This window comes from Helianthus annuus, chromosome 11, assembly GCF_002127325.2.
Source record: "Helianthus annuus cultivar XRQ/B chromosome 11, HanXRQr2.0-SUNRISE, whole genome shotgun sequence".
In the NCBI taxonomy this organism is placed as follows: Eukaryota; Viridiplantae; Streptophyta; class Magnoliopsida; order Asterales; family Asteraceae; genus Helianthus; species Helianthus annuus.
This window is the reverse complement of record NC_035443.2, coordinates 9,279,838-9,294,045: the sequence shown is the minus strand read 5'-3', so window position 1 is coordinate 9,294,045 and position 14,208 is coordinate 9,279,838. Positions and strand designations below refer to the sequence as shown.

The window sequence follows — 14,208 nt, the reverse complement described above, 5'->3', positions numbered from 1 at the left end:
ATGGTCACCATGACCCTCCACATCAGCGCCATGTCATCCACTTCTAATCCATCATCCAAAACCACTACCGTAAGGGTGTGGTCATGACCAAAACCACTATTTTCTTATTTTAATTTATTTTTATGAAAAGGAAAAGGAAATATTGAAAAAGGAAAAGAGGCTCATGGTTGCCATGGTGGATGATGCAAGGGGGTGGTGTAGCAATCCAATAATGGTCCTATGTGGCATTAATGACCCAAACCATGCCCCCCACACCCTTTAGTCTTATTTATTTTAATTTATCTTTGTCGAAAGAAAAAATAAATGATTTCTTGAAAAATGGAAAGGAGGACCATGGTTGCCATGGTTTAATCTATGAAAACCATGGTGGATCAAGCAAGGGGGCGGTGTAGCCTTCCATTCATGTTCTTAGGTGGCGAATCATGTCTCAACCATGACCCCACACCCTTTAGCCTAAGGGCGTGGTCATGACCCAAACCACTATTCATTTACTTTAATTTGTTTTTTGTGAAAAGGAAAAAGGAAAAGGAAATAATGAAAAAGGAAAGATGGGTCATGGTTGCCATGGTTTAATCCATGACAATCATGGTGGATGAGGCAAGCGGGTGATATAGCAATCCATTAATGGTCGGTCCTACATGGCAATTGATGACCCACCCAATCCATCCCCCCCACACCCTTTAGCCTACCCGAGACTCATTTAACAGGGGGAGGGAGGGAAAAGAGATGAAAATATGAAAAACCATGTTCCCGAGTTTCATTTAACAGAGGGAGGGGAGAGAAAAGGGAAGAAAATATGACCAAATATGACCATATATTCATCCTCCCAAATTGAAGAGATTAGGAGAGAAAATTTTCCTTCCCCTCCCCTCCCCTCACCTCCCCCTGTTAAATGACTCGGGAACATAGTGTAAATGGTTGATACCTTAGTCGTAAACCCATTATTCTAATTTAAACCAAACCGAACACATTTTTCAGAATTCAACGAATGTAATATACGGGCTATTATGATATCCTAGTGTTGCTGATTTACATAGTTGTTAATAATTTATAGATAAAAAGAAACATTAACTAATATGTCTTGTGGGTGGAGTTATTGTAAACAAGACCAAAAGTGTGAGAAAGGTAAGAAAGAATCTCAACCATTAGATCTAAATTAATTGAAAAGGGTATGATTGTAAATGCATTAACAAATTCAAATATGGTAATCCTTGATTTAAGGATTTGGAGAGAGAAAATCCTTGATTTAAGGAATATAACCGTCCATAACATCATTCATTTTAATTTTTTTTGCATCATTCACAGAATCAGAGCCATGTTCATGACATGGTGTTTTAAAAAAATTCATAGTTCAATTCATGGTGTTTTTACGAAAATAATATAACACCATTCAGTAAACAAAAATATAACACCATTCAGTACACAAAATAACACCATTCAGTACAAGATATAACACCATTCAGTAAACAAAAAATAACACCATTCAGAAACAAAATAACACCATTCAGAAACAAAAAAAAAAAAAAACCATCCATCAAACAAAAAATAACATCATTCAGTAAACAAAATAACACCATTCAGTAAATAATACAACACCATTCAGTACAAGAATATAACACCATTCAGTAAATAAATATAACACCATTCAGAAAAAGAAAATAACACCATTCAGAAACAAAATAACACCATTCAGAAACAAAATAACACCATTCAGAAAAGAAAAAAAAAAACCCATTCATAAAAGAAAAAAACACCATTAATGAAAGAATATAACACCTCTGTATCATCTTCTCCACTTCCGGCGCCGTTCGATGTAGATAGAAAGAGATCGCAAGACCACCACCACTGCCAATTCCGGCACCACCGCCGCCGCACCACCACTGTCGATCCAGCACCACCACCGCCGCTGCCACTCGCACCAGCACCACCGCCGCTGCCACTCGCACCAGCACCACCGCCGCTGTCGCTCGCACCACCACCACCGCCGCCGCTCGCACCACCACAGCCGCGGCTGTCGTGTTTGATCTTCCGATTGGCCGTTGTCGTGTTTCTTCTTCAGATTGATTATGAGAGAGATCAAAATCGTAGATGGAGATCATCTGGAGAGAGAGAGATATTGTAGGGATTTTGATTTACAGTTTCCATTTTTTGAATGGATATAAAGACTTTATTACCCTAGAATTTTCAATTCAGTCCAAAAAATAAATCAAATTTTACAATTTGGTCCCTATTAATCTCAACCATTAGATCAAAGATCTAATGGTGTAGATTCTTTCTTACCTTTCTCACACTTTAGACCTTTTTTACAGGATCCTCTACCTATGTCTTGTATATCTCACATCCTTTCTATATATATATTTTTTCGTTTTGGACTGTTTTGCAGGTCAGGTTAATTAGTATATATAAATTTGTATTTTATATATTGTTTTATTTCTTTGGGAAGATTTAGAGCCCAACCACCCAAATTATAATAGTGTGGTACTCCTATCCTATCATTTAGCAGCCTCTCTATTCCTACGAGGTAGAGGTAAGGCTGTCTACATCTTATCCTTCTCAGACCCTACCTTAGCTTTGCTATTGGTGGGATATACTGAGTATTGAGTATGATGATGATGACCTTTATTGATTGATTATGTGTGATCGACGTTGGGTACGTATTAGTATTATATTGAAACAAATGTGTTTGCTTTTTTCGAGTTTTAACTTATTCGGTAGAGGAAGAGGACCACCTTGTTTTCAGGCCATACTGCTTGCTGCTTGATTGACAACCATGACTCTCAATTGGGAGGGGGTTAGGTTGGGGTAGGCAACTTGTCCTCTAATTTGTTATTATAATTCAATCTATTTTACATTTTTCATTTATGCTTTCACAATGATCCACTACAATTACTTTCTTCCCTATTCATCATACTCATTTTAATTTAATTTAATAATACTAGTGTGATTCCAACTCGCTTTGCTGCGAGATTTTGGTCATTACGGTATGAGTACGATACCGCACTCGGCATAGCAATACACGTGTTTTACATTGATTGAAAACCATAAAGAATGCCCGTACCGATATCGGTGTTGTTCGGTCGGTATCAATTCATCATGGTATCGATATCGTACAAACACTCGATATAGCTTACGATACTAAGAAATACTTTATTGCAAATATAAGTCCGTGTTCAATGAATTTTATACCCGCTATGTCGAAAAGACTATAAAGACGAAGACAGTATTGCCATCGATGTTGTTTGGTTGGTATATGTTCGATTTGTGATGATAAAAAAATTCAGCTATATATGACCCGTTCGATTAGAACTTTTATTGAATCATAAATAATAATAAGCACAGTATGATAAAAAAGCTATCTCGATGTTATACGGTACATGTACCGTTCAGACAATATCAATAATATTAAAGAAAAGAAAACCATTAAAAGTTAAAAAAAAAAAAAACTTATGTGCATTCATTTATTTCGCTTACAACTCCATGTAAATTTATTTATTAGTTATTAGAATATAATACTGATTGGTCCATTATGCAACAATTCACTAGCCCAATCAAAGTTTAGAATCAATTAATCTTAGGTAATTGGCAAAGGATCGAATTAACAAGAACATGTGAATTTTCTTGTTCGTTTATTTACGTCCATTTAAGATATTAGCAAAAGAACATGCATAAGAAAATTTTCCTTTTGAGTGTTCGTCGATTTGTTTGTTTGGTTAACGTTAAGACAAATAAATGCTAACAAACTTTGTTTGTGTTTGTTCGATTTATTTACACGCCTAATTGGTTTTATTGATTGGGCAACCAAATGCTAGGTTTGTAATTGATATGTTGTAAACGAATATTTTACAAGAAAACTAAATTACATAAAAACCCTCTTAATACAAGGGACATGACAAACGTGGTGTTGGTACTGCAACAAGTCGTATTGCCTTGGGTGCGGTGAGTCCGAAAACATCCTCCATATTGATTTCACTCGGTTTCATTCCGTTGGGCAACTTCCATGTGAAACAATGAAGGAGATGGACTAGTGCCATCTCCATTGTGTATAACCCAAGTTGCATTCCAGGACACGACCTACGGCCCGCACCAAAAGACAGGAATTCATAGTTGGATCCCCTAAAATCCGGGGCCCCATTTTGCAAAAAACGAGATGGATTAAAAGTATTCGGATCTTCCCAATAGTTCTTATCACGGTTGATGGCGTATACATTCACCATGACACGAGCCCCTTTAGGAATGTGGTAGCCCATAACCGTTGTGTCCGCTGATGATTTGTGGGGAGCGATTGGAATAGGGGGGTGTAGGCGAAGCGTCTCTTTGATAACACACTTGAAATAGGTCAACTTCTCTAGGTCCGCCTCTTCGACCCGACGCTCAAGACCGACAACATTAGCCAACTCTTGTTGGACGCGCTTTAGTGCTTCGGGTGTATGCATTAGCTCGGCCAATGCCCATTCTATTGCGGACGCCACTGTCTCCGTACCACCAAACATTATATCCTAAAAAACACAACAATTTCAATAGTTAGTATATATGTCAAGTAACAAATTGAAATAATTATTTTTCAAACAAGTTCCTTACCATAATTATGGCTTTTATGTTATCTCGGGTCAACATCTCGGTTTCGTTGACTTTACCTTCTTCATTGTAAAACTCCAACATCTCATCAACCATATCTTTGTCCGCATTTTGATCGCGGATTTTCTTCCTTTTCCTCAAATGATCGTCGATGACTTTATCGATGAAACGGTCCAAAGCGGCCCGGGCAGCGGGTAAACGGGTATTCAACCCAGCCGGGTCGATGAAGCCAAGCCACGGAATAAAGTCAGCCAAGTGGGGTGCAATAAACAACTTGGTGTATTCTTGTAATATGCTAATAAACTCCTCTTTACTTTCATGAGAAATGGACCCGAAAGCGGCACGATAAATAATATCATGGGTCAAACTGAATACCAGCTCGCCCAAATTTACAGGCGAGCCAGAGTTGACCGCGGTGGATTTCACCATGGCATCCACCTCATCACGGACAGAATCCCAGGATTCTGCCCGTTTACGGCTAAACAACTTCATGACACTCAATTTCCGCATTTGGCGCCAAAACGGCCCATAGTCCGCAAATGCCATATCGACTAGGTTGTAAGTAAGATAAGTGATGGCAATGGTGGTCGAGCGGTTGGCAAATATGTGATCTTGCTCTTGAAGTATTTCGCGGGCCACTTCGGGTGACGACACCGCAATGGCGTGGCTGTAGCCCATCTTGAGATGGAGAATGCCTCCGTATTTTTCGGCCAAGCGGGCTAAGCCATGGTGGGAGAGTTGATCCATCATCAACATGTTGCCGATGATGGGCCAGCCCATTGGGCCCGGCGGAAGGGGTTTCCGCCGGAGCCAGGCAACAAGAAAGAAGAGTGTTAAGAGAGAGATTAGAGCATAGATTGTTACGGAGAATTGGATTGAATCCATTATTAATTCAAGTGGAGAGATGAGAGAAATGTTGCTGCCTAAAGAGAGATATAATGGGCGTGTATATATACAGGATGAGTGAGCACATATGTTTGAAAGTGTGTGGATAATACTTGTTTGTGTGAGCCAATGATCTCTATCTAGATCAAGTCACATGTTTGAAAGTGTGTGGATAGTAGTGTTTGTGTGAGATCTCTATCTATATCAAGTGGTTGAATACTTGTATTTATTTTGGAAGATGCAGATTTAACTCTCACTTGATGCAGACTCTGAGATACTGGTGGACAATAATAGGAGATTCAGGGAAACATCGTTTCGATTCTTGAGTCAAACGAGTTTAACATTAATTTCACCCTCGTGCCTACGGGCAGGTGGGTTATCGGGTTTTCCCCAGAACTGGTGGTGGACTCGGGCTACTCCCAGAGTACTCCGTTTGGTTCAGTGAGTGCCCAAGAATGCTCAAGATTGATTATATTGGTAGTTAAAAAATATTATTTGTGTGGATAATGCTATTTGGCTAAATTATGTCTCATGAAAGTTGAAAATGACTCAGTGAAATAATTTATCATTTATTTTTTTTTTTGAAAGGAAATTCATCATTTATTTGATTTAATATTTTAGATTAGTTAAAATAAAATATATGACGCTAAATCAACACGAGATCTTATTTAGTTATTTTTTTATTTAAAGATACCAGATTTCATTCTTATTAATGATCGATACAGTCACTCATAGTTGGTGGAATCATAAATAGGTATCATTCTTAAAATTTGTAATTATCTCTTCTCAACATTATATCAGCTTTTTTTGTAACATTCCTTCATAAAACCCATTTGCATACATAAAAAACCCTAAATCTTCCCCCTTTCTTCATCTCGTCTTCATGAATCCAGACATGGTTGTATGCAATTGTGGTGCTCAGACCATCATGAAAACATCGTAGACCTTGCAAAATCCTGGTCATCGATTCCATTACTGCAATAGAGTGGTATGTATGTGTTATTATTAGGGTTATTAGGGTTTATTCATGTTGTACGAATTGCAAGGACGAACATGTGGTTTTGTGAGTTGGGCTGAACCTCCAATGAACCAAAACCCCGCTGTGATGGTACCTGCATTGTTGGACACCATAAGAAGACATGAAGAAAATGCAAGAGAGATGGCATACAAGATTAGTTTAAGGGATCAACATGCAAGAACATTGGCTCGACAGAATAGGGTGCTGAAAATACTTTTAGGCTGCACCTGGTTGTTTGTGGTGATGTAATATATTTGTCGTTGAAAAAAATGTCAGAAAAAGGGTAGTTTGCAGGTGGTATTTTGGCTATGCAATGATCCGTCTTTTGGTATCGTTTGGTATCGTGTGTATTTGGGTAATGTAATGTAATGATCCATCTTATTGTAATGTAATGAACCCATCTTTTGGTCATGTAAGTAATTGGGTAATGTAATCTAATGATCCTTCTTATTGTAATGTAATGAACCCATCTTTTGGTAATGTAAGTAATTGGGTAATGTAAGGTAATGATCCATGTTTTGGTATCGTGTGTATTTGGTTAAACCTGCTGCAAATGGTGTGTATTTGGTCATGTAAGTAATTGGGTAATGTAATGTAATGTAATATAATGATCCGTCTTATTGTAATGTAATGAACCCATCTTTTGCAAATCACCAGTGTATTGAAAACACAACAAATGACTTGGTTAAACTGCTGCAAACGATGACACACATGCTGCAAATTACCAATCTGTAATACCACTCTTTAATACCACAAACAATAAACCACAAACAATAAACCATTCAATAGATCACATCATAAGTTAACCATTCAATAGCAGTTTCATGCATTGCAATTACAACCCAAAAACAAATGTCAAGTGGCATTTTACATAGACCATCTATTATAAACAAAAAAACTAGAACTTTAAACCTGATCATCCACATGAATTGCTAGATCTAATTATATACTGTTAATAAAGCTTAAAGTTAAACCTACACAGAAAGTTTGAACTGCACCAAAACCTTCAACTGCACAAAAACCTTCAACTACACAAAAACCATCAGTTGCATCCAACTAAGGCACATGCTCTAACTGTTGTGACTGACCAACACCTTCTGTCTTGTTTCCACAAGCTCTCTTGTTGTGCCCCTTCTGCTTGCAAATCTTACAACTCAATGAGTTGCCCTTCCTTGGCATATTTCCAGTACTTGGAATAGGTTGACTTAACTTTTCAACATCCTTCTCCTAATGTCTTCTTTTTGCCCTTCAACTCATCAATCTCCTCTACAGACTTCTTTCTCTTCTATTTTGGTCTCCTAACATGGGCATGATATTTTGGAGCAACTAATGTAGTTGGGCATGCAGAGGTTGGCCACATGTCCATGCCATTAATTGGGTCAATGAGACATGCATACACATCCTTCCATGTTTGTAACCAGTATGCCCTATCCACCCATCTCTCTGGAACACCATCACCTCTTCCATGTAACCCCATATTCCATATGCAAGCCACTGCATGCCTACATGGCATGCCAGTGACATCCCACTTAACCAAGCCTGCAATATATAATAATAGATGTTACTAACATCTAACCTGCAATATACGCAAACCACTGAATGCCTACATGGCATGACAGTGACCTCACGTATATTGTTCAACAATATGTCACACTTAGCTAAGCCTGCAATATATAATCATACATGGTACTAACATCTAACCTGCTTTGACATGTAAAAGACATAAACTCCAACAGAAAAGATAAGTACCAGAAAAGTATGCCATGCTCTAATGTTTGGTCTTTAACCAGTCGTGTAGTGCCTTGTCTTCATTTTTAATAGTGTTCATTCCCTTTTCGAAGGCTTGTATGGTTGTAGCAGCAACACAATTCCACAACAAGTTCTTGTACAATTCACCTTTCCATCTTGGGTTCATATTTTCATGTATATGTCTAAGGCGGTATCTATGCTCACACCTTGGAAACACCTTAGACACATCAGGTATTAAACCCTGAGTTTGTAACAACAAAACAGTTAAAACAATTTACACAAATTAAACAATTAACATGTTAATAAATTCAGAAATGGTACTTTTTGCCTGTCACTTTATGAAACAGAAGTAACTGTTAACATCAATATCAAAGTCTTGACCCAACAACTCAAGAAACCAAGTCCAAGAAGATGTAGTCTCAGCCTCAACAACTACGTATGCAACTGGGTAAATCCCATTGTTAGCATCTACTCCTACTGCTGTCAAAATCTGCCTAAGAAAGGACCCTTTCAAAAAAAAAGCCATCAAGGCCCAACAGTGGTCTCCTAGATAGCTTAAACCCTTGCTTCAATGCACCTAAGTAGATGTAGATCCTCCTAAACTGTCTAGTGGGACAAGAGGGATTACACAGTGGTTCCACATCAATCCTCACTATAGACCCTGGATTGGATTTGAGAAGTTCTTCACCATAGTCCCTCAGCTTCTCATATTGAGCCTTATAATGACCTTGAACCCTCTCTAATGCCTTCATTTAACCCTAAACAATTGATGCTTGGTTACCTGTACCTGCAGCCTCCTATGCAGATCATCTTGAAGAACTTGGATTGGAATCCCAGGATTGGATTTGATGGTTGGTTGTATCTCCTTAGACAACCAACTGATAGCGCACAAGTTAACATCCCTTGTATAAAGGCAGGTGTCCTTGTTAAAGTATGTTTTTACAATCCATGTTCCTTCTCTCTTCATATTTGAAATGTATAAAACCCATGGACGAGTTGGTTTTGGAATCTGCTTTTTAGGTGTCTTGGATTTATCCTGGTTGGATGTATCTGTTTGTGATAATATTGAGAATATTATTTAACAAAACATTATAATGAATTATATATATTTATAAATAAATATATATACACACTTTGGCTTAGTCAAAGGTACACAAGAACAATAATACAAGTATTGTACATTTTCATCAGCATACGTATATTAATACATGGCTACCCATGATCTAAGTATGCTTATACTTAAGAATGTATATGTACTATACCTAACAAATACAAGATTTGTTCATGTATACCCACAAGTACATGTACATGCACCTATATATATATATAACAAGGCAAGTTTGAAATATATTATTTTTAACTAACATATCAAACTTCGAAAACATTTATATATTTAAGGATTAAATATACAACGATATCCGCAAGACAAACTGGAGGGACACCACAACAAGGGGCTAGGCCCTACACATGTCGAGGACACGTACATAACACTCGTGCGAGGCACGAAGTCAAAGGGGGCTAGGCCCATTCACATGACATGTAAACATACAAATATATATTTGTGAAATATATATTAACAACTTAGTAATTTATCAATATACCAACATAGGTCAACAAACAAGATTTCCATACAATTAAACACAAGTCCTAATACACATTCAATATGGGTGACTTGTACATAGTTATACATGGACCTAAGTGTCTAACGAATTTAGAACACTTGTAGGTTGTGTCACAAACGAGAAAAACGCATTTGATTTTTAGCAGCTTACGCATGGACGTATGCGGTGAGTTCATGTCCATTTTTCCACTTTTAAACGTTTTTCAGTTTTACAACTATCGGGGGAGATACATGTACAATGGTATGTTAAGCTAGGGAATGAAACACACTTAGATCATGTGCGAATAGGGTGGAACTTCAGCACCATTAATCACACATATAGACCGAGGAACGAAAGGGGTAGATCTATCGGGTTTTGGCGAGCCCCACTCTTGGTTTGCAAGACCTGTTAGAGTGCTTTTGTGTCCCAGTCGAGGGTAATCGACACAAAAATCGTCAAAGGTTGGATTGCTTCCTATGTCGGCACACATATTAATGTTCTTGCAAAACATTAATGATCAACGATTTCATAGACACTTTACATACCGGGTTTTCTATTCAAGAACTTTCAAATGTTTTAAAGATTCATTTGATACAAAACAAACACATGAATTCACCAACATTATGTTGACTTTTCAAACTTACATGTATTTCAGGAAATTAGTAATTAGTGGACCTTGCACGGAACGAGACAAGAACAAGAGTCAAGAAAACGATGTCACCCTTTGGAAGGGTTTGGTTCACATATTTCGCCCTCGCGCGAAATATGGAATGCAAAGCCTTATTTTGCTTAAATATATTTTGTAAACAAGCCATTTTGGTAAATATATAACCTTTGTGCTATGTCTTTTGTAAACAACTTGCGACTTGTAAATTTCTTTTATATCAATGCAATGGATGAACATCGTACGTATTTTATTCATATAGCTTGTTTACTTATATCGTATGCAATGAGAACTAATTACGATCACACCTCGTGCTTCCGCCTATAAGCAGGTGTGACAAAAGATGCCATAAGGCTATAATACCATGGTCAACCACCGATTCTTTGTTTACAACATGCCAAAATTGCATGAACCCATAATTTTGCTTCCACCGATGCACCAACAAGTTTATTTTAAATAAGAGCTAGCTGCTTAAACAAGAAAATTGAGTGACATCAACGCCGTTGTCGCCGGTGACAATGGAGACGGATATTTAGTTGTTTTAATTATTTATTTTTTTTGTTTCTTAATATGTAACGCCCAAACTTTACACGAACAAAAAAATTATAAAAAACAATGAAAATTAAGTCATAGTTTAAACTTTTTGTGTCGTACTTACAAAAACTTCCAAAAGTAACCAAGTTTTGTATGTTAGTTTTATTTTGTATGCAAGTCTAACATACCCAAGTTTAAAACATAAAACTATACTAACAAATCATCAAAATAAAACTTACATACAAAACATGAGTTTGAAAAGTATTTGACACCCACTAGACTATGACTGCAAAGTTACTACAAAAGTTTTGACCCGTTTGAGCTTTAGACATTTCGGAAGCGCTTGAGGGTGGCATGTTTGTCCCAAGCTCACCATGGTCCTAACAAGATGATTTACCTATAACCATAACGATACAAATGAATCTCGACAATGAGTAAAAACATAGATTCAAAACTTTCTCAACCAACGAGGTAATAATACTTCCAATTTACTTCTTCACTTGTAAACATACTAAGTTGTTGTCACAACATAATTTCCGTTCCATCCAAACTTCTTTCTCTTCGTTCTAAAAATCCTTCTAGACATACTTGATATCAAATTATATATTTCATTTTGTCATTTTTTCTCCAATTGACCCTTTTCGCCGTGTCAACTTGATACCATTAGAATACCACTAAGAATATGTATTACTCGTGAACCTTAACCAATTTGACTCTACCAACAACTATTAAGCAAACTTGTAAGCTAAAACTATTAAGCAAACAATTAGAATACCACTAAGAATATGTATTACCTCAGTCTTGCGCCTCTTGTTGCATTGTGTCACTTGATGCTTCCGCTTTCACTCCTACATTCAACGAAGTTATTGTAACACTTCATATAATTAACATTATAGACATTTCATCAAACACTTGGTGGGCATATAATTTAACATTCATTCAACTAGTCTATTTACTAACAAATTTGTCATGTTTCCACAAGATATCATACGTCATAATAACATTCCATCATCATGTTATCATATTGTTTGATTTATAACTACAATTAAGGTTTTTGTCTAGATCTCATATATAGCTTTTAAAACAACTTCCTTCATCAAATTACATCATAGCAACATAAACCATACAAGATTTGGCACTGTCATGCTCATTATCTCTACAAACTTCATCAAATGAGAAATTGTAACTTACCTTATGATTATGAAGATTAGATGATTAGGAAAAGATGTTCATGCATAGGATTATCTTCCAATTTCTTCCTAAATTTGCTGATTTTAGGATGTAGGTTTTTGAGAGAGTTTTCTCTCTTTCCCTCTCTATCTCGACACACACACATATGAACACCTGCACTTTCTTTTTTCTCTAATCTAGTTCCTCACAAGTTCACTTTTAACCCCTTTTATTTTATTTATAATTTATTTAGTCTCAAACTTACTTTCTTTCATTTAAAAGATAACTTTAAAGAAAAAAACTAGGTTAATTACCCCTAGTCATCAAGCTCCATACTAAATGCTACAACTTTAATAATATACTAGTTATCGTTTAACAGTTCATGACGCTAGTTGCCATTTTCCATACTAAGGTATTAAAAATAGAAATAATAACATATACGTATTTTGGGGTGTTACATAATAGAAGAAGCAAACATGTCATTTTATATACAAATACATCATTTTGATAAATATTTTAAAAGTACTCATTTGGATAAATAAGTTTTCTAAGTAAACTCTTATGAAAAAAAAAAAAAAAAACTCCAATACGGTTTTGTGCCATTTTAGGTCATTTCTTTCAATCTTTCTTTAAATTTCATTATAACTATATTATAGCGGAGCCTTGTAGCTGCCTCTACGGTCTTAGACGTCGGTAGAAAATATTACAAGGAGTAAAAATTCATTGTTCTCTTTTCATCTTACATTTTGTCTACTCAACAAGAAAATCGAATTTTCACCGAAGTCCAACCAAAGCGAAAGTCATCACTGACAAGAACCCATTGGTGAAGCTCTGAGTATACTGGTCGTGGGTAATCTCTCACTAATGGAACGCCAACGGATATTTCTAGCGGATTCACCAATAGTCAGTAATTTACTTTACTGACATATCACCAACACGCTTTCTCTGGCCAAAAGTTAAGTTCTTCGGTGAAGGTTGTAAAAGACGCTTATGGATAGATTATCCACTAACATTTCACCTACCAGGTTATGTTTACCAACGGGCGTTCCATTAGTAGGTCTTCGGTAATTGTTGAAAATTAAAGACTACATTGAATATATCTTGCATACAAAACATGAAAAACGAGAGCCTTTATTTATAGGCTTACAAGAACAAATAAAAGGAAAGACTAATTAAAAATGGAGACGATGTTGAGGATCCATTATTTCCTCTAAGTTATTTTTTTCCTTTTCTAACACTCCCCCTCAAGTTGAATTGTGGGATTGCCACGATTCAACTTGGATTGGTTTTGTTTTTGGGTTTTGATTTGTTTGGTTTTTGATTTGCTACCGTCTCCTAGACATGGTAGTTTGAGCTATTAAGTTACGACCTTTCGACATGGTAACTTTTGGTTTGATTTGAGCTACCGCCTTTCGACATGGCAACCTATTTTGGGTTTTGGTTTCCCCTCAAGTTGAAAAATCAACTTGGCCATTTGGGTCTTGGCATTGGTTTGGGTTTTTGGGTTTTTCGAGTTTGATTTTTAAGCTTTGATTTTTTTGAGCTATCATTTTTTTAAGATTTTATTTTTTTTGAGCTCTAATTTTTTTTTGAGCTTTGTTTTTTTTTTACGGAAACGTTGTTTTTTTTTAATATTTTCTTTTATTTAAAAGAAGGGGAGCCTTTGCCTACTTTGACTTTGCAAATTAGGTCCAACTGCACTGCACGGTCTGTAGGTGTAAATGCACGAATACCTTTCTTGTTCATCCACTCTGAAACCTCCAATGCATGATGGAACCGTCTCCATTTACGAAGATCATGAATAATCTGCTTAACCTCAGAGGCTCGCACCTTCTTCCCTACTGCAAATCCACCACTACCCTTCTTCTTGTTCTTGCTAGCTTCCAGCTTCTTCGCCTTCTTATCTCTCTCTTCTTTTTCTCTTCGAAGCTCGAATTCATACTGCTTTTTTCTAAGAGATAAGTTGTTCTTCTTCGACATCTCTGATTGAATGTTTTCCGGTGAATATTTTG

At 36.6% G+C, this 14,208-nt stretch overlaps 1 protein-coding gene and 1 long non-coding RNA gene across 2 annotated transcripts; both read right to left on the bottom strand.

Moving 5' to 3' along the window:
- Positions 1 to 3,777: 3,777 nt before the first annotated feature.
- On the bottom strand, positions 3,778 to 5,509 carry LOC110889481 (cytochrome P450 84A1). The gene is made up of 2 exons (XM_022137012.2): positions 4,579 to 5,509; positions 3,778 to 4,496 (listed from the first exon to the last, which is right to left on the bottom strand). Exons 1-2 carry the CDS (start codon positions 5,458 to 5,460, stop codon positions 3,873 to 3,875), a joined length of 1,506 nt encoding a protein of 501 aa, XP_021992704.1. The 5' UTR covers positions 5,461 to 5,509; the 3' UTR covers positions 3,778 to 3,872.
- Positions 5,510 to 7,252: 1,743 nt separating this feature from the next.
- LOC110889482 lies at positions 7,253 to 12,374 on the bottom strand. The gene is made up of 5 exons (XR_002563624.1): positions 12,218 to 12,374; positions 11,821 to 11,874; positions 8,549 to 9,277; positions 8,228 to 8,468; positions 7,253 to 8,017 (listed from the first exon to the last, which is right to left on the bottom strand). It is a non-coding gene; the product is annotated as an uncharacterized LOC110889482 (long non-coding RNA).
- Between the last annotated feature and the right edge of the window lie 1,834 nt (positions 12,375 to 14,208).

Coding starts and splice junctions, on each gene's coding strand:
- LOC110889481 (XM_022137012.2), bottom strand. CDS start 5,460: ATGGATTCAATCCAATTCTCCGTAACAATCTATGCTCTAATCTCTCTC. Junction 4,497..4,578: donor ACATAAAAGCCATAATTATG/GTAAGGAACTTG, acceptor TGTGTTTTTTAG/GATATAATGTTTGGTGGTAC.